The sequence below is a fragment of the Gymnogyps californianus genome, chromosome 3 (assembly GCF_018139145.2).
Source record: "Gymnogyps californianus isolate 813 chromosome 3, ASM1813914v2, whole genome shotgun sequence".
Lineage (NCBI taxonomy): Eukaryota > Metazoa > Chordata > Aves > Accipitriformes > Cathartidae > Gymnogyps > Gymnogyps californianus.
This window is the reverse complement of record NC_059473.1, coordinates 7,509,463-7,530,298: the sequence shown is the minus strand read 5'-3', so window position 1 is coordinate 7,530,298 and position 20,836 is coordinate 7,509,463. Positions and strand designations below refer to the sequence as shown.

Below are 20,836 nucleotides of genomic sequence, written 5' to 3'. Positions count from 1 at the left end.
GCAAATACTTTACCATATAAGTAGGGCAATTATAGCTGAAACAAAGGTCTGGAATAGAACAATGTTTACTTCTGTGCTAAGACTTACTATAAAGGAGCCAAAATCATTTAAAGACCAATGAACAGCTACACTTAAAATACTGCTTAGTTCCTCTCTGGGAATGAAGCAAAGCCTACATGACATCAGTACAGTTTCTCTGCCACAAGACATAACCCAGGAAAAGCAAGCTTATCGGGATCTATCTTTGGCTATTAGCATATAAATTTCTTTCCATTGAAACTTCCCATCAGTGTGGCAGGGACAGTAGAGTGGATACAGTTGCTTTAACATTTCCTTGTATAACTAAGAGCACAATCTGCGCTCCTAGAAACAGCATTGCTGTACTGTAGGCATGTCTAAAGCACCAGTAACTCTCCTGAGTCCAGGGACACTGTAGGAATTCAGCGCTTGATTAAGACCATCATCATTATGACAACTTATACCTCGCATTGCAAAATATCAGAGTCACAGTTACCACACTAAAAGCTGAATCCATGTTAGTGAGAAAGGGACGAGGCCTGCTTGAAAACTGCCTTTGATAAAAAATATCACCAGAAAAAAAAAAGAAAGATAGTAACAAAAATTATTGCCAAAAAAGCTGTGAGTCTATGCCATAACTCTAATGCTAAGGATAAAGGTTTACCTGACCTTATACAGGTTATGCATTGCTATATTGCAACTGTAATCCTAAGGGTTTGTTCAAATAGCTGAGGAAGCTTCTGTGCTCTAGCTGACACAGAATAAACAGTGCCACAGTGAGTTTTTGGCTGCAGAAATCAATGTAAGTGTGCTAAGTGTGTTGGGTGAGCAGCTGCCACCAGGGCCTGGAAGACTGAGGCAAAGCTTAGTGATATGCACAGGCATGGAAAGAGCAACCCACTTTCATTTAAGAAAACTTCCAAGGATTAGATGATGAATTACTTTAGACTGCTTTTCACAGGTGTAGGCTTCCTATAATTTCTAGCTACATTAGCCACATTGTCTTTGGTAAGAGTTAAACCTTCAGATACAAATTCAGGAAGCAAAGGAAACAAAGAAAATTGATTCTTGATGTATTATGATAGCCTGTTTTAAGATCTTCAGGGGCAAAACCAAAAAAGACAGTAAGAAATATACACTTTATACTTTCTTATAGCTCTTTTATTCTACTCAAGTGCTACCCATATTAATGTTATCCTGACAACAACCATATGGGCCGTCTAAACAGGCTTCCTACTCATTCAGCAAACTACTTAAGAAATGCATTCAGCAGGGTATGAAAAGGGTAAATAATCAGCAACCACTTGATATCTCTGTCAAGCAACAAAACCGATGACATTTCACAATGGTGCTGATTATGCTTTCTCTTCTTCTACACCCCCAGTTAAAACAAGCTCAGCTCTACTTTTTGTTGACATCTGTTGTTGGCAAGATGTTGTTTTGTTTTGTTAATGTACGCAGAGCAACTGAGGACATGGTTTTTGCTATTGCAAAAGGCCCTCAAGTAACCTTTCTCCATCCTCCTAAAAAATGCAACTATGACAATCCACAACTGTTTAGGAATTTTATTATCAGCAGATGAAACTGTGGCTTTAATCTCTCAATATTGCTCCACATGCTGTTTACAAATGTGAAACAAAGTAACGAGCAGTCTGCAAGCAAATTAATGTAGTGAAGTATATTTAGCCAACCACAACGTGTCTAAACATTTCCAAGACAAACAACAATCATCAGGGTGGCACTGAAATACCCAACCCAAGCAAATTACATAATATGAACATTAGACAAAAATAAGAAAGTCTGACTGTTTGATGTGCATTTGGGATCCAGACAAAAATGGTACTAACTTTAGAACAGTGCTCCTGTGAAGCAGTCTATGCAAAAAGATAATGAAATATATCATACATAATAAGAAGGTACTTCCCCTCCCTTGATGTTAAAATGTTTGTGTTTTCCTTTTACCTTTTTGCCAGCTATGTATCCTCCAGCTGCGCCAAAGCTCTTTGTGAACGTTCCCATTAATACATCGACATCACCAGGACTCATACCGAAGTACTCCACAACTCCTCGGCCTGTTGCTCCCACTGCACCAATGCTGTGAGCTTCGTCCAAGTAGAGGTAGGCTTTGTATTTCTTCTTCAAGGAGACTATCTCTGGCAGGCGCACGATGGACCCTTCCATGCTGCGGATGGAGAGAATCATGGATGCACAACAAATCCTAAACTCTCTTTCTCTTTAAGGTACTGCCAGAAAATATAGGCATTAATTGCCTTACTCCATGAAAGATCTTCTGGAACCTCAATTTGTATTTTCAGTTCAAAGAAAAATTGCAACCCTTTCCCATCTGCAGGCGAGTATAACAGAGTCAAACAGTTTTAGAATTCAATGATCAAAACCAGTCAAAAAGTCTTCGAACATTTGCAAATTTTCAACATGTCAGAAAAGAGAAGGAAAGGTATAAAGCAAGGGGAGATACTCACCCGAAGCAGCACATTACAATTCACTACAAAACAAATATCGTAATGAATTATAAGGAACCGCTATAATTGTCTGGTCCTTGCTTACTTCATCGTCAGCTACAATGGCAATATTTGGGGGTAACAGCTCTAGAGCAAATTACTCTAGTGCAGAGGAGTTGGGTCTAACATACACAGGAGAAGGGCCACATGAAATGCACAGATGGTGCCATAACTCTAAGCAGCCCCAGTCTTCAGAGTGGACAGAATCGGGGATTAGAAAAGGGAGCTCAAATCCGCTCTTGCCAATTGTTGCTCCCAATATGTACTTTCTAGGAAATGTAGCCTGCTACCTAGTACTCAAAAGGAAGACAGTTTCCATTCTTTTACTTTTTACTTTCTTACAGCCACGCAGGAAAAGGAAATATTCTGAACTTGCACAAACGGTGTATTGAGATTTGTAGAAATAAGGAAAGACGATAAATCTTTTATGTTGTTGGTAATCATGTCAGTAAGTTAGAAGGCACAGAGGAGGTGTGCAGCAAAATGAAAGCCCAGGGAGATAAATAAGAAATGCACCTTAATCCCATAAAGATGAAATATCAATAGTACTGCTGTGAAGACTATTATGTCTTGAAAACGTTTGTGAGATGACTACAGCTATGCTTGGATATGCTCTGATGCACTCAGTATTCATTTCATAATGAGTTAAACATGTTCTCTTCCACCAGCTCTAGTGAGCAGGTCTTTAAATGCTAAATACTTCCTATCAAACACAAAATGAGTGCGCTGTGTGCCAGGAAAACCAGTGCTCTGTGGCTAAGGCCCGTGGCTAAGGTCTATCCAATTGCAAACGTTACAAGAGTTTCAGGTAAGCAGAAAAATCGAGTTGTTCCCAAATAGCACATACAGAAGAGCAGTGCAATCAACAGAACTTCTTGGCAATTTTTAGATTCTGGACCAGTGGCTTTCACAGATTGTTTTATTGCCACTCTAGCTGCACTATGCAGCTGGAAGTTTGGTACCACAAAAGAAGCAGGATGCGCCCTCAGCACTTGGGAAATTTCTGACAATTTTAGTCCTTCTTCATCCTTTGGTCTCCTGAGTAAGCCTGGAAACAGCTTGGTCTCCAGTTTTGAAGGAGACCTGCCCATAGGCAAGTCTCCATTAGTTTGAAAGAACAGCATGGGGGAGTAGCCATGGACAAGGGTTGCCTGTGCTGTTCATACTGGGAGGTTCAGAGAGCCTGGCTGTGTGTGCCTGGAGGCATATTTTTGGCTGTCAGGTGACTGCTGGCAAATCTTGCCCTTCTGTCTTGCCCAGCCATAGAAAAGGCAGCTATGGGGCTGGATATTGGCACCACAGTCTCTTGCAGCAGAGAAGGGTGGGCCTGTATTGCAAGCTCCTGGAGACTGGGCTTTCTCACTTTTCCCAAATGGCACTTGGCAGCTGGGGGAGAAGCAACTCGAACCACCACAGCTATTTTCCTAATGAATACAAGGCCAGAGCCCACAGTTCTCACATAGCCCAGAGTCAAAACATTAGTCAGCTAAAAATCATACCGAGCCACTGGGTGTATTTGGGCACGCAGCATCGTACGTGCTGGGGATGGCAGCTTTCGGCTGCGTCTGGTTGGCCTGCAGGTTGGCTATATGGTCAGAGCGCGACAGTGGTCCCAAGGAGCACCTCTGCAGAAGCAAGCGAACAGACATCCCACCCCCCACCTTCCAGCAATACTTGGGCAGACCAGCTAGGCAGAGAAGGACAGTAATAGTTTTTCCGCATTTACGTGGACATCATTAGGCTTAGTGGCTCATGGAGATTCAGGTGGGAGAGACAGCATTTATCTTCAAAAAGACAAGAGTAAAAATAGTAAATTAAAAATACAGAGCTTGATTTGCTGCATGTTTGTGGAATGGAAGCAAAGTTGTTGCTGAACCCCAGAATACACAGAGCTGGTACCTGGCTGTTGCAAGATTTAATCATTAAGAGGATCTAATGAAAACTTCTCTTACTCATATGAGTAGGAGATTTCTTTTTGAACTCTAAGCTGTTTAGCAAAACAAGGCACTTGTATTCAGTTTCAGTGTTGATTTACTGCTCTTGAAAGATGCTGGCTAACATAAATGTTACAACAGTTGACAGAGATCCTAACGTGGCCTTGAAGTGTCCATGGAGCAGATAAAGTGCTGCTGGTTTCGTGTACGTTTTCTGTGCTGCCATTCAAACAGGCCTCAGCCCTCCTGATGGCAGAGATGAGAGCTGTTTTGCTGCCTACTCTGTTCTTGGTCTCTCTTTTGACCCCGGGAGATGGTTTGTGATATGAACACCGCTCTGTTTAGAATTGCTCCAAGATAAAGCTCACTTCACGTAACCCCTTGGGTAGCCCAAATGTAAAGTTTACTGAATCCTTCAGTAAATATTGATGTCGACTGAGTTTAAAGCAGAGAGCCAGAAGTGAACTGTAATCGTGCTGTCTCAGTCTGGTTGTGTCACTTTTACAAAGCTATTGATCTGCTTCCAGATCTGCTCAAGCACAGAGGGCACATCGAAAAAGCTGGATGCAGATGAACATAAGCTGGCTCTGCCCAGGCCAGACGTTCTCATTACGTGGTATTACATCCTGTCTTGTAGCAAAAATTATTAGCTTGGTGGCAGGGATGTAAAGCTTCTAGATTGCAGCTGACCCTCATCTCCCTTGTTTGGTGGGCAGGCACAAAAACTTGCTTCAGTATACACTCAGTTTGAATCTACTTCCAGATTTGACGAGGTAATCCAAAATTTTGGGATCACTGAATTTTGAAGCTTGATTCAATCCCTACCAAACCACTGAGATTCTTCCTGATGCAGCTGATGAATTGTGGAGCCAGGTGCTTTGAGAGACAGGAGGTGTGCACTTGTGCTGGTCACTTCGCTTGGAACACAGGCTCGCTCTTGACAGGATACTGATAGTTTTTGTCCAGTTTATTTTGAAACTTCTCGGGAAAAGAGTTTTCTACATCCTACTATGGTACCACAGTTTTAATTTTTTTTTCTGTCAGGAAAATTAATTTACTGATATTCAACTTATTATCTTCTTCATAATTGCATCACTCAACATCTCTAAACATGCCCTATAGTACTACTATCCTTTCAACGTTTGAAAACTTTATCTGTTCCCCTTTCAGGCTAGTTTGTAATTGGGAAAATCCCTCCTTTCCTGACCTGTTATTCCCAAGACGTATGCATTCCATTTTAATGTTTACTTTAGGTATTGTTTTCTTACATAAACCTTCCACATTCATACTACAATCTGTTTTGTAGTTTAGAGCAGTAGTTTTAAAGAAACCTTCCAACCCTGCCATCAAATACAACCCCATACTCTGAAACGATAGAAATGTTAACTTTTAATGCTGGTCCCTAGCCAAAGACATTAAATGTTACCCCATTCTTTTCTGGAAGTCCGGTCACTTAATCCCAGGAAATAAAAAATAACACCGATAAATTTCCTATGGTATTGGCATTGAATCCCAAGGAACTTCTAATGCACATGAAAAGGCATTGGACAATATCTAACTGATCAGAAAGCTATTTTCTTAGCTGGAAGGGAAAATACCCAAATTAAACTAAAAGTAGGGAAAAAACAAATGAAAAGCAATCTGTTTTGATCAGTTTCTGGTGCCCCATAACTCCTGCCCTGGGCCTTAGCCTATCTGACTCCTAGGTAAATACGTGTGCAAGAGAGCAGAAGCCTACCACAAACCATGTAAGAACACAGTAACTGATTAATCCTGAACTGGAAATGGTAGAAGCCAAGGAAAACATTAGCTGGAATTTAAATAATAGAAATATGATTTAGCAAGTCCGTTTAACTTGTGCCCTGGACACCGTCAAAACTTGTTCATGCTTTTTGTACTGAAGATTGATAGCTAGATGGTCTCTCCCAGTTTGGAACGCAAATGGAATACGTTTGCTCCTAGGCTAGACCAAGTTAAGAACCAGCTTTCACTAGTAGTTACATTTACTTCTGATGATTTTTTTTTCTTTTTAAGATAATAGAGACGTTAAAAAGCAAACAAACATATACTCATTGCTATTTATTTGACATGTATCTTGAGTGCTTCCCAAGTCGAGGGGCCAATTCTGCCTTCAGTTATAACCAAGCAAAATCTGCGGCTTATAGTTTCAAACCCAAGTCTGATTTCCAGAAATGCTCATGTTGGCTAACAATGACCCTTTTCAAATTTTGCCAGCTGGTAAGTCCAGGCTTATGCACAGTGTAAACACTTTAACATACTCCTAATCAAAACAGAAGGCAAATTTTTTTCAATACCATCAACTTCACCATATTAAGACTATGGTGTCCCATATAACAATATTTTTTTTAAAAAAGCTCAGTGTTTCTTTTGCATCTCTGGAAAAAGCATTTCTGTAAAAATTTGCCAAGCCAAACTTGCAAGATATTTTAACTTGGAGAATGTGTCTGACCAAGTTATTTAAATTCTGTATTAGTTGTCCCTAAAGCATAACTTAAGTCCTTTAAGGAAGAAAAAAAAAAAAGCCGTATTAACTATTGTAAGAAGAATATAACCCCAAAAGTCTACCTTCTCTTAAACCCTCTAGATGAATGCTAATTTGGCATCTGGCAAATCTTCAAGAAAACTAACATTAGCCAATATGGGGTTGAAAAATTTTAGTCTCATTCAAAAATCATGGGCCAAGAAAGGAAAGAACATGCACACAAAAAAAGGTAAGAGTATTTCTAATATGTCTTTCTCCAGCTTTTATTTTGCATATGAAATGTTATTAGCTGCTTACTGGATGAGACTACATGGCCTGTGAATCTGTTCCCAGCAGCGCTGTGAGGCCAGATCAGCTGCATGTGTCTCGGGTTGACAGTGATGGCAGGGATACAACACGGTGGGGTGTGGTGGTATTCTCCCTCAAGTCAGAGCAGACTTGCTTTGCAACCAAACCACAATCTTCAATTTCTGATGTGCTTAGACTATGCAAACAACTAACCAACCAACCTAGCTACTGCTAGGGCTAGTTTCCAATGAGAGACTATTAGAGAGCTGAGCTTTGTTTTTCTTTCACTTTATGCCTTTCACAAGCATTGACACTCACGACATGAGTGGTCTTAACATTATTTAGGCCTTATAGGGCTGAAGGAACTTTATGGTTCCTTTTTAGTGAGGTTCTCTGAGGTTTAACATGTTTTTATTTTGCATTCCAACAGAAGGTTCTTCAAACTTTTGAGAAAGAAATCTCTTTTGAAAATGAACTGCAAAACTAGAGGGAAAAAACCCTCTATATCAAATATACATCTGGAAATATAGTTATAGTTATTATAGTTGCAAACATATTTGTCCCACTGCTCAGACTGATCTATGCTTCTGTGTCACCAGTCTACCTTCTTGCTCCCTAGTGGTCAATATCCAGGGTGAAGGATTTAAAAGTGAACAAAGCTCAGCAGCTGGAGCTTTTTCTGCAGGCCATGTGACCGATGGGAATATTTGTCAGTAAAATGTTGGTGGTCCACTTAATTTCTGCATGATCAAAGTCCTTAAATCTGAGCTTTCTTTTAGTAGTGCCAAGCTATGTTTATTTGCAGTTTTGCTCTGTTTATTCGGGTTGAAAGGAGACATTCAGGCTGCTTTGGATCAGCTGATCTGCTGCCGACCTGTTTCAGCTCTGAGTGACAGGTGTTTAGATAAGGACTGATTTGTTCTCTTTGCAGATGGAAAATGTTAGGTAGAAAGAAAGCACTGACAACTATGAAGTTGTGATGACATGAGATCGTAAAAGATTCCTTATGAAAAATGCTAATCAGCTCAACTGTGCTAGCATTTCTCAATAAAATGGCATAAACGACTGCCCATCCAGACTGGCTGTATTTCAGCAACACATGATATGATCCCTACATATAAAGTTTAACGTTGCTTTCATAAACCATGTCATGTCCTGTGAATGAGTGGTTCTGGTTCCCTTCTCTCTGGTGCAGGTGTTGCTACTCCCAAAACTATCCTTCTCCTGCTTCCCCCGCCCGCCCCTGTCATCGCCACAGTAGCCTTGCCTAGATCCCTGCAAACTCTCTTACTGTCCAGATCCCTGCTTCTTCAGCCCTTCCGTCCTTTTCATGTTCTCTACCTCTCCCTGCTCCAGCTCCTTGAACACCAGTGGCTCCCCCTCCACGCCATCCACCAGCCCCATGGCTGCCTCCCCAGCAACCTTCTCCTGACTTGAGCGGTTGCCAGGATAAAGCCCAGGATGGTGAGCCTGGCTGGTGCCTCAGCTTTGCTCCTCGACTCTAGTGATGGTTTGTCTTTCCAGTTGTGTGTAAGATGCCCCACACTAGTGAACCGGAGCTATCTGACTAGGATGCTCTATAATTACATGGTATTATTGATGCTGATATTATCTGATGGATTCTCAAAGGCACTTCTCTCCTTCAAATTCCTCCAGGGACTGGGGCTACATGAAATACCACTATATAATTCTTTGAAAGTCAGTCTTTTAATTGTTTTTCCTGTTAAAGTGTGAGTCCATTAGATCCAGCACTAATTACTAGAAAGGTGCTGATATCACTTGGCTTATGTTTAGCTTGAGTTTTTAGATTCCAACAGCTGGGTAAGAACTGGGCATGCAGAACTTAATTAGTTCTGCGTAGTTGTCTTTTGATCTGCCTGTGCATAACAAACAACTCCAGAAAACTCAGCTTACTCAGCAAAACTCCTCACCTACTACATCTCCATGAATTTTATCACATCTGTGACAACATACACCAGCTGATGATCTATCTTGCTCTCACAGTACATCTTCCACACCACTGTGATTTGCTACATTGACATTCAGAACAACGCACAGGATCTAACTGGAGCAAGTTCCACCAGGGTTCAGACTGACATAATGGAAATCAACATATTTATAAGATCACAGAATGTTATTGTAATCTCCACTCTCATTAAGATTTCTCTCAGATACCTAGAGTCAATGTTTGCTTCACTCAATATACCATTCTGTCCTCAGAAATGATAGAGTACTCACATTTCTAACACACAAACATACCTGTAAATACCCTCCACGAGGATGATAATTTTTCTCCATGCTCTGCGGCTTCGAGGCTGCCCATATATTATTGCATCCCTCAGCAACTTCTCAAGGCTCTGTACATCTTTATTTAAAAATAAGAAAAAGGAGGAAGGAAAACCATTAACAAAGATTTTTCTAAAGAACTTTCAATTTTCTACTGGGCACTGTTTTTTCCTATACAGAAAAAGACAACATTAAAAAAAACGTGTCCTGAAGATAAACTTCCTTTATTAGTAGGCAAGACCCAATGATTGATTTAATTTGCTTGAATGCAATCTAGTGACAAGGAGAGTTACAAAAAGCTTCCAGTTATGCACCTTATCTGGGAAACTTCTAGAAATTCTTGGCATACATTTTTATTTAAAGGCAAAAGGGAACCACTTTGCTTAGGTACTGAGGCTAATTACCAGCAGTTCTCTGATTGCTGATACTCATAATGTCTGAAAGGCTTCCGAATAATGAGTTATTGGTTGCTTTCCAACATCACCACGGGCTCATGAATAACATGTGTTGCTTCAGCAAAGGTTTAGATCAGGCTGCATGAAGCACATCAGGATGGCAGCAAGAGAAATCTTGTCCTTCTCAAGAAGGAAAGTGAGTGAAAGATTGTTAATGAGAGAAGGAGAGACAAGCAGGTACAAGCACATGGCATGGACACACTAACTTGGTGCCAAAATGCTTGGCACTGGTGGGACTTCAATATAAGGAGGCCTAGAACAATGTTAGAAACTTAGCTGCTTTCTCAAGGGCTGAGTGTGGATAATTAATAAAATTCTTGAAGGAAAGCTACTGAAGTTTTGAAAAACATGGAAGAAGCAAGAAAAAACATCACAGGAATAAGGGTCAGACCAAATGTGACTCTCAATGCAGAGCTGAAATCTAACCAGCATTCTGGCGTCTGCACATGAATGACACTCTCCAAAATGAATTATTCTGGTACTTTTCAGGAATCTGGATTGACATTTCAAAATGTTTTCAAAGAACATCTTACAGAGACTTGTAATACCCCAAGGAACACTACAAATCAGCTCAAATTGTGAGTTGAGATGATCAATGGCATTCTTTCACAATATAGCCCCACTTTTTCAGCAACACATCTTAACGCAGTTGTTATAACCTTCTAAAATAGTACAAGGCTAATCTTTAAAATACAATTGTCCCAACTGAAGAAAATACACCTTAGCTATATTAATGTTGACCTATAGCTTGGCTTCCACCTGACTAGAACTAGGCCATTTGCACAGTAACTGTCCATCATGAATAATCTGTGACCTGCGAGATGGCCAGCTTATGACATGAACCCTTCCACTCTGGTACCTCACCTCTTGCTAGTACCATTTACTGATCTCAGTGAAAGATAAATTTCTCAGAAACACCTGTACCACTCTGCACCTTACCAGGTAATCTCTTGACCTAGCAAGACCTTGCTATAACTTGCAAAGCACAGCACATGCGTGATAAGTCGCCCCTTATTTCAATGGTGCAATCATCTGCACAGCTCAATGAGCTCCGAGATGGAAATGCTATTATGAATAATGCAATGCAGACAGCACAGTTTCCACTAGATGGCAATCAAGGAAATAAAATTTCCTTGGTGCTTTTAAAGAGAAATTTATAATCCAGCTGAGCATTTGCAGCACGTACCTATTTCATAGAAGAGAGCTGCTCACCTTCTATTCTGTTTTAAGTAGATAATATTCAGAAATCCTTTTGAGTTCTGAGCATTAAAGGACTCCCCGGGATGACAGAAAGCTCACTCAGTCACTCAAAGTAAAATTTGGGTGCCCCCTTTTCTCCACTGAATTATTTCTCTACTGATGTCATTGTCATCTAAATCCTTTGGGGACGTTGAAACCCTCCTGAATCACACAGAGTCTTTCAATTCAGTATTCTGTCTACATGTCCATCCAGATTGGTTCTAGACTTCAGGAAAGTCAGTTTGCACAGCCCTCTGAGCTAAAAGCATGGCTTGAAGATTCAGTTGTTTTAACGTACATCCACATGAAAAGAAAGAAAGGAAAGAGGAGAGAATAGACAGAAGTGAAATGTATATAACTCTGTTTAATAGAGCTGTTTTAAAAAATGCATGGACGTGAATAGCTCCTCGGTCCAAACTAGTGTGGAACATGAGACTGCAGATAGGGAAGAACCTCTCCGAGGGATGAGCCTGCCTGACTTTACACATGACATAGTCCTGCTGGTGTACAGGCTAAGGACATGTCTGTTTGCAGGATCAGGGCTGTCTCACTTTGTTTTTGATGTCTCATTCTGAAAAACATGTATGTGTGACCCTTTCTTAGGCCTGTAAGAGTCAACACATAATTTGTTTAGGTGCAAATGAATTTTACTGACCTCTTTACTCTGTGCTTGTAGTGCCTTATTTGGAAAGGGGAAATTGGGAGGAAGAGAAAATCTGTTACCTTTAATCTTCCCCCAAAAGGCTGCTTCTGTTATTCAAAGTGAAGATGCAGTGCTCTCTATGTGCTTGTGCTTAGACTTTCCAGAAAGCAGGATATACTGAACGCCAGGAAAAACAATAGTGCAACCCCAGGTGGCTTTTGGATATCAAATTATTTGCCCATTAAATATAGTTAGACTGTGAAACACTGGGACATTGAGATGATGAGTTGCATGAGTCCATCTTGAATAACCAGTTATGGGGAAAATAACTGCCCTTCCTCATTTGACCATCACCAGCCCAGGCTTTTCAGCGGTAACGGCTAACAACTGTTCGCCAGCCCAGGAGGTGGTGTTAAGAATTTCACTTGATTAATTAGTCAAAGCACAACCAAATCTATCCTTGTCTCAGTTCCCACCTTCTCCCTATGGCATATTGTCTAGATATGGAAGATAAAGTTTCCTAAGCAGGGACAGTGGATCTCTTAGGTTTTTTAGAATTTAATATAGACTTGCATAATCTTTGTTTGGGATCCTTCAGAGTTACTTCAACAGAAATACCAACAACACAAACTGCCAGTGGATCGAAGCGAGCCTGGACCTGGGCGGGCAGACATGTGTCATGCTGCCTCCAGTGCAGGTGGGACTCCAGGCTCCTGGAGGGGCCCCTGCCCTCTCCCAGGCACACTCAGTGCCTCCTCACAGGGAGACACAGCGTCTCCACCCCTCATCCTTACATTGCAATGCTGGGGATGTCATCACCATTCCTCTGCGTGGGCTGGAAATCTCCTGCGTGATGTCAGCTGAATCCTTGTTAATTAAAATAAACAGGCTACTACTACCCTTATCACATTCTTCTTTCCTTTGCCTTGTGTTTGCCACTCTCATTTTCAGTTTCTCCCATTTTGCACTCTCGTGTAAGTTCATGCAGACTCGGTGGCTACCTGTGCCTTCTCAGCTTCCCATGCAACTACCTCTCCCCTGCTGCAGTGCATCTGCTGCAGCATCTGCCGCCTCCTCTCTTGCTCTCCCCCCGCTGGTACCTTTCCTGGTCGCTGTCCTTTCGTGGGTGACTCGAGTGGCTAGCTCCAATGCTGTCCCTCCTTGCAGATCCCTAAAGCAACAAAGGGAAACCACCGCAAGGGTTTTGTTGATCTAAACAGTAACTGTAGGACGGTAGAAGGTGGTTTTCATTCTAGTGAAAACTAGTCTTTGAAAAGTCCCTGACTGCTGGCACAGCTCTGAACAGCAAAAGCATCTTTAGAGTCATTTCCCTGAAATCACAGCTTCAAATATCTTCATTTGGAATGGGGTGGTGGGAGTGGTGATTACAGCAGCCACAGTAACTGTCTGAGACTCCCCTCCCTGGCCCTCAATAAATAGATATCCCTGTGACAGTAAAGAGCACTCGCTCAGGAAAGCTTCCTATTCACACTTGGCAAGTCAGACATGGCTTTCTCAAATCAGAGAGGGCAAATGCAGACACAGCACGCTAGGAGCAGGATATACCAGTCTCCTCTCTGCGGCAGCATCTGTATGTGTCACAGGGAAATACACGCCAAACTGGATTAGGCTGCGGTCCACCTATCTGGCGCAATAATCTTGTCTCTGATAGTGGCCAGAGGCTTCAAGGAAGACAAACCTTAGTGGGTAATGTGCCTTTCATCCTGCTCTGTAGTAGCTGTAACACTGCCCTCCCTTCTTAAATTCAAGGGCCACTTACACCTTTGGAAAAAAAAAAAAATTAAGGAACCATCATGTACTAAGCCACTGCAAACTCTTTGGTTTTTGCAACCAAAGAGATTTTTTGCTAATTTTTACCTGTTTATTTATCTCTTTCATTTCCCCCCTATTTTATTTGCTTTCTTGCTTCAAGACATGCACTTACAGTTTTCCACTTATTTTTTCTCTTCTCTCCTCCTTTTTTGCTAGAGAATATATTTGCACTGAAAGGTGAGGGCCTTGTGCTGCCTAAAAATTCTTTCAGTGTTACCTACAACTCCTCCAGGTAGCTGTGTTTTCTCTTTAAGGTGTCCTCATGGCACACATATCTGAACTCCAAAGCCTTAATTTGACTGAGTAGACTGAGAAATGCCAGAGTTGAATTAACATAAATTCGCAACTGCTGTCCAAGCAGGAAACTATATTTTGTATGGAAACCTGAACAGCTCACACCTGCATGACACACTTCTGTCATCAACCACCTGATTTTGTGAGAACCCAAAAAACCCCTTATTACTTTCACAACACTCTGAAAAGGTGCGTAAGGAGGAGCTAGGAATGTACTACTGTGATTCCCATTTCAGATGTGGATTCAAGCACCAGATTAGAGGCCAGATTTTCATCTAACCAAGGTGCTTGGTTGCGCCTTGCAATTGCCTGCTCTCCTCGTAGTATCACTTGTTCTGATTGCATGTTGAAGTGCCCTTGCAATGAAGAGAACTGGAAATTTTTTTTCCCACATGGCCTGATTTCTGTGCGTAGTCATGACATTCCTACAGACTGCTCATGCAATTGCAAATCTAAACCTGAAAATGTGACTGCAATTGAATTGCTTGATGCTATATGGGAAAAATGTAGTAGAATTAGAAAGAATAAACAAATCCTAAGCCTTGTACAGCACCTTCTTATACAGGCTGATATGAACAGAATTCACTTGGATGTAGTTAGTCAGTAACACACTCATCTGTCCACTGAATGAACAAAGATAGTCTTTCACCTGATACCAGTACAAGACCCAAAACTGCTGCACCTGATCCCAATATAAGACCCAGAATTGCTGTGACAGAAAACCCTTGATAAAATCACAAGCTGATTAATGGTTAGCTATTTGGTTTTGCTTTTCAAGTTTTATTGGAAGGGTCAAGGGATTTTGGCTAATATTTAACCAAGATAAAGGTCAGAGGTTCTGAAAAAGTGCTTTAAAATATATGATATTAATAAAAGATCATCTTAGAAATAAAAAAGAGCAGGTGATAAGTCAGTCTCTCCCTGGGCCAGGAAATAAAAACATGCAAGAGTGTAGCCTCCCTATTGCTGAAGGACCCCCATGCCGATCACTTGGGGAGGGTGGGAGAGGCTCCCTGGAGCCCAGTCCTGGTAAGGGTAACGTCAGACACCTTCTGGCACAAAACTAACCAAGGCCAGGCCACTACTGCCAACAGAGGCAGGGAGATGTTTTAGCCTCCCACCTTCCTCCCACTGCATACTAGTTGTTGGACCGTGCTGCTGGCTGCATTTCGAGTGTAGAAATGCAGCTCTTTTCTAGCTTCCTAAACAAATCACTGCCTGGGAAATGGTAACTTGAATGGTGCCCACACCACAGCAGGGGAGACAAAAGGCAGATGCTTTATGGGCAGGTCAGAACAATTTTAGCCCACTGAAAACATTACCACATAAATTTAGGACTGCTCAGGTCCTAAAATTAAAAAAAAAATTAAAAATCCCCCTACACCGTTTCCTCAAAGCAGGGGCTCCAGGGAGTTGAGCTTTGCTGCTAGCATCCACAGAAACTCACAAGTCCCCGCAACAGAAAAAGTCCCTTAAAGGCCAAATACCCTGTGGCATACTGGTGTGACCTTGGCAGAGTGCAAACTAGCCACAGTGCTAATGAAAGCCCACAGGAAGGGAATGCCCTGTTCAGTAGATTTTAGTTATAGGTCTGAAATGGAGTATTCTCCTAAATTTCTCTCACATAGATGATCTGTAGGTGTGTACCTGTGCATTTCTCTCAGCCCAGGCCTGTAAATTCCTGTCTGCTTACAAGGAAGGGATTGTTCATTTGCAGGCAGGATGCAGGGCACATTCCTGTGTCCAAATAAAAATGAACTTATAGGTCCACAGCACATTTTTCTTCTATTATTCACCTTAAGGCCTGAAAACCTTCTCATACACCTGTGCAATGTTTTCGTCAAAAAGGAGAAACATCCAGATGCCTTTTATTTTACTTAGGAGAAGCATCGAGGTCTCAATTTTGTCTGTTCTAGAAAAACTATTCAGATTTTTGTGAAAAGTGTAATGCCTAGGACAGCTACCCACTTATTGAAATAGAATGTCATTAACTTTTGTAAGAATAAGAATTATATTATACATAATTAAGGTAATAGGTAGAGATTACTTCTTGGCTTACTAGTGAAATAAGCATAATTATATACTTTTGAGTAATGACAAATAGATCCAGTATTACAGATTATATGCTTTGAAATACAACAACACAGTTCTGCAGAATTAGCTACAGCATAGCCTTTGAAAGATAAATGTGCTTCAGTAGCAAGTTTAAAATGGCAGGTTTTACTCTTTTTTTCTGTGAAATATTTTTATCATAGAACAAAGTTTCCTATAATTTTTCTTTTAAAAATAGTTTTTCCATAACAGGGAGAAGAAAGGGAGGGGAGAGAGATTTAAAATACCAAGCTTGTTAGAAAGGGAGGTTACTAGCACACACCTGTGCACATTTTATGTATAATATTCAGGAAGTAGCTAGTTCAGAAAATATATCATTGCTTCACTAAATTGTTACATAATTATTCCTCCTCGTTTTGATAACCATTTATAATAACTGCAACAAACATTCACACCTCACCTTTCTCCCAGTGTCTCTTCTACACATGTGCAACCAAGGAAGTCGGAGCCAAAGTAACTATGTTCTAGGCAGTTTTATCAAGGGTATTACACAGCATTTCAAAAGAGACTGATATAAGCAACAAGGAGCATAGAAAAATGTCTGCTTTCTCAAGTTGCATTCTAATAGCAAAAAGCTAACTTCAAAATCTGCTGCCTGATTTGAATTTATTTTGATTCTCCTGCACAGAAAGCGTGTCTCAGGCACTAGTGGTGGTACCGCCTGGCACCTCTTCTGTTGTCTTTAGTGTAGGGCAGTACTGGGTCAAACAGTATGTGTGTGTAACTTGGCACAGCTCCAAAGGAGATAAGCCAACTCGTGCCAGCACACAACTTGGCTCCGTACATACAAGTAAGAATGAAATGCACATTAAGCCCTAATCCTCTTTGGGATACGACTCAGATTTATTCTTTGTTTCTGCACCTTGCTGGAGAACTGTTCCAATGGCTCATCAAAGGGCATTAGCCAAGCCTTTGACACAGTAACATCCTTCAGGTGATGCCCAGGGCCAAGCTCTTTAAAGGGTCATTGATTTCCTTATATGAAATGACATACATCAATCCCCTGTCCTTGGAAAGAAGAGGTGGAGGATATTGCCTTTTTAAACTAGAATACAGAGGAGGATTTTAAAAAGTAAGACAAAACACAGTACTACCTGATGCTGAAGTTAATGCTTATTAAAGATCTTCAAGTGGTAACTCAAGGTACAAAGTTTTCTATTCATCCACAGGGCCAATACAGCATAAGGAACCTTTCTTTTTCATCAAGCAGTATGACATGGATAATGGCTTAATTTCCCTGTTCATAGGCATGACAATGACAGCACTAACATACTCTGACAATTTGAGCATGCATGTGCATGCCTGTATAGATGCTGTATATACACACATTAACAAGAAGGATAATCTAGGGGCATAAGCAACATAGCTCTGATCTAACAAAACAAATAAGCACCTGTCTAACTGAAAAGAACCCTCCCAACACAATCTGGAAGTTTTGGTTATGTGTGTCCTTAATTAATTTGCTGTACTGACTTGTATTACACTACTCCCTGACAGATCCACAGAGAACAAGGCTGTCTACTTAGTTTTTGATGAAACTGCATCCTACAAAGGCAGTCCTGCTGGATTAGGCTTTCCACTGCTATCCTCCCCCAATACACATCCTATTTTCTCCAACACAAAAGGCACGTACATACATTTCTGCACATGTGATTTTAAAAGCTGTTGGTGATGTGTAACTCATGGGTATGATCAAAGAAGTACTCAAAAGAAAGAACTTTCTAACCATGGAACTAATGTACCGAGAGACTCACAGTAGGCTGAGAGAGAGAGCACAAATGTGGGAAGCTTCTTCACATGAAGTGCTCTCTAAATGCAACTTAGGTTAAGATGCAAGGCCTACAAAATTGTGATGACAAAAGCTGACACTCAAATTCCAAACAATATTTGCGTGAGTTTCCACAGTTTCATTTTGAAAGTAAGTTAAGGTGATGTCTCAGAAATGGCATACAAGACTGACTTTGGCAAATTAGATCTCTAATCTAGAAAGCAATGAGTTTTTCCAAAGCAACCTGGATGGGCTTCCACTGATGTTTGCCGAGACCTTTAAAGGGACTGTCTACATTTTCCAGTGCTGGATTAGTGCTTCTTGGACAGGTCACTATTATTTTTAGGTTCGCACATTATTCAAAAGAACATCAGCTTTAATTTGTCATAAGCACAAGCAGAGGCTGGTTAGGTGTCAGGTTCTTTGGAGCGGAATGAAATATTGGGGGATTGTTAGAGACCGAATTCCTTAAAGCGAGAATGACAGCTCCAAGTGATGTCTTCACTGCTTCCCTAGCAGTTGAGAGTAATACACTCCTCAAACTGGAATGTTCTCTGAAATGCTGTGGGAAGCGACACAAGCCAACTGCGCCGCACACAGCATAGATGGGTGGAGAGGCTGAGAACATTTGGATTTGGGTAGTGAGAGGTCATCCTGCAAGAAGCGATGCAAACCTAAGTTTGAATGGGATAAGGCACTGAACAAACTAAGGAAGAGTTGAGAAAAGACTGGTATAGCAACCATGCCTAGCATATCCAGATTTGTGGAAGTGAACCAAATCGGGGTATGCGACAGGCTAATCTATGAATAATTACTTCTGTAAAAACATTCGGGTTCAGATGATCTTTAACTCTTGAATGATCTTCAGAAATTGCTTCTTGCCCAAATTATGAATAGATATTAATTATAACAACACCTTATATTATAATTATAGTGTGCTTTTCGTTCCAACGGATCCTTAGGCCTTTTACAGCATATGCATAATTCATTTTTGCTCACCTCAGGGCTGAACACAACACCTACTAAAGAGAAGGGACTGTATTAGCTATTAACAAAGGTTATCAGACCTCTTTTCTCATTCCTCACCACTTCTCTAGCTTCTTAAGGGCTGTTGCAGTCACCGCCTGGTGGCAGCAATGGGGATGGAACGGGGAATTGCAATGGGGAATAAGGGAAAAGAACAAGCTCTTGTCATCAAAGCCAGTCACAATGTCTCTGACAGTAACCACAGCAGCATTAACTAAATAAAAGTTAAAAAGCAGGAGTATTTTAGAAGATAATTATATGATTGCAAAGTTAATGTGTGATTTCTATACTAAAATTATACTTCAAAGAATATTTGGGATGATGCTCTTGATATAACCACCTGCATCTTTGGTATAGGCCCCCTGGGGATTCAGGATAACTGTTTCAAAGTAATGCCACATTAATGTAACTGTTTGCACTGAACCTGCTAGAAACAGAGGCAGGAAATATGGAGTATGTTTTTCTAAGTATGTTTGTACTATTTTGGCTATAGTGACAATAACAATAAAACCTTTATGACAGCACACAGTCATTCAGCATGTCAAAAAGACAGCAACGAGATTAAGACTCTGGGTTTTGAAATTAAGGGCCAACCTGATGACCCAAATCATGCACAACAGCAATTACAGTATTACACTATTAATTTTTCCCCATCAGAAATCACTCATAATATTGAACAGTTAATCCTTCTGCCTGGACAAAAGTATTATCTGGGAACTGACAGCAAAGCAAGCATTGAAAGGAAGCATTCTTGCCTTTGAGGTGTGAACAACTCTGTCTCTAAATATTTCCAACTTCAATACTCACTATTATGCTTGAAGATTCTAATAGTAGCACCTGAAAGCCTCGCACCAAGAATGAGAGAAGTGTGGTTCAACTCATCACTTAAAATGAGGCAGCCCTGTGGAGAAGGAGTACAATAAACATCTGCATGAATTGGGAGGCTGTTGACATGCGTGCATGTGTGTGTCAGCATACACGTGTGTCTATGATATAGCATTGCACCAATTAGGCTGTAAGTATTAAACACGAACTGGATTTTCTGCTGCTTTTCTGAAGGTGCCAAGACGCACTGCAAAGGCAGGCAGAAACTTTGGGATCAGATTCTGAGGCATTCCCAGGTGGTGCACAGGGGCCAAATATTTCCTGTAACTGGACAGTAGCGAACAACCCTAGTAGAGATTGACCTCTTTATAGTAAAATCAAGTGATATTGCTTCCTCTATCACCTGGCTACAGTCTGTTTTGTGTTGCAAGGAAAATGCAGTCACCAACCCATATATAAAGACTGAATGACAGTAATGTAAGGAGGAGTAATACTGAGGCTGGACTGACATCAGCACTTTGGGCTGCAGAAATGAGATCAGGACAGATCGATGACTCATAAATCCCACGTCCATTAAGATGTGAGTGGAGCCTAGGCACCAAGCAGAGTCTTTCTCTGGTAAATGCATATACAGTTCACCTGTGGTATATTTTTCATTAATTAACTCAGTTGAAAACTCATTTTCTTTTTAGAAACTAAAATAGAAATGCAGGAGAAATAACTTTTTGTATTATATTAACAGAAGCCAGGATTCACAGTTGAAATTCAAGCTGGAACCCTAATTTAGCTCTGCTTTCTATTATACATCTTGTGTTGTGGTTTCATTACCCAAAGGACAATACAACATTAAGTTAATACTTAATACAGATTATGCCTAGGTTGAGAGATACTCACACAAATCTGCCTAAAGACTGGTATGCAGAACTAACAGTAAGAGTATAGGCATCTTGACAAGAAAATGTAGCTGCTAGGCTTAATTATAGAGGAAAACTTAGGAATAAATCTCCCCAACATAGGGCAATTACATAATATCTGTAATATATATATATTATAATACTATATAATATTAATATATACTAAATTGTTATAGTTA

At 40.7% G+C, this 20,836-nt stretch overlaps 1 protein-coding gene across 1 annotated transcript in view; it reads right to left on the bottom strand.

The window, feature by feature from the left end:
* SPTLC3 (serine palmitoyltransferase long chain base subunit 3) overlaps nucleotides 1-20,836 on the bottom strand; it is a 53,993-nt gene that overhangs the window by 17,306 nt on the left and 15,851 nt on the right. The window contains exons 5-7 of the mRNA XM_050894480.1: nucleotides 19,726-19,819; nucleotides 9,522-9,627; nucleotides 1,981-2,200 (exon numbers count right to left, since the gene is read on the bottom strand). Of these exons, the coding sequence (XP_050750437.1) occupies nucleotides 1,981-2,200; nucleotides 9,522-9,627; nucleotides 19,726-19,819 (420 nt within the window). The remainder of the gene's footprint in view (nucleotides 1-1,980; nucleotides 2,201-9,521; nucleotides 9,628-19,725; nucleotides 19,820-20,836) is intronic.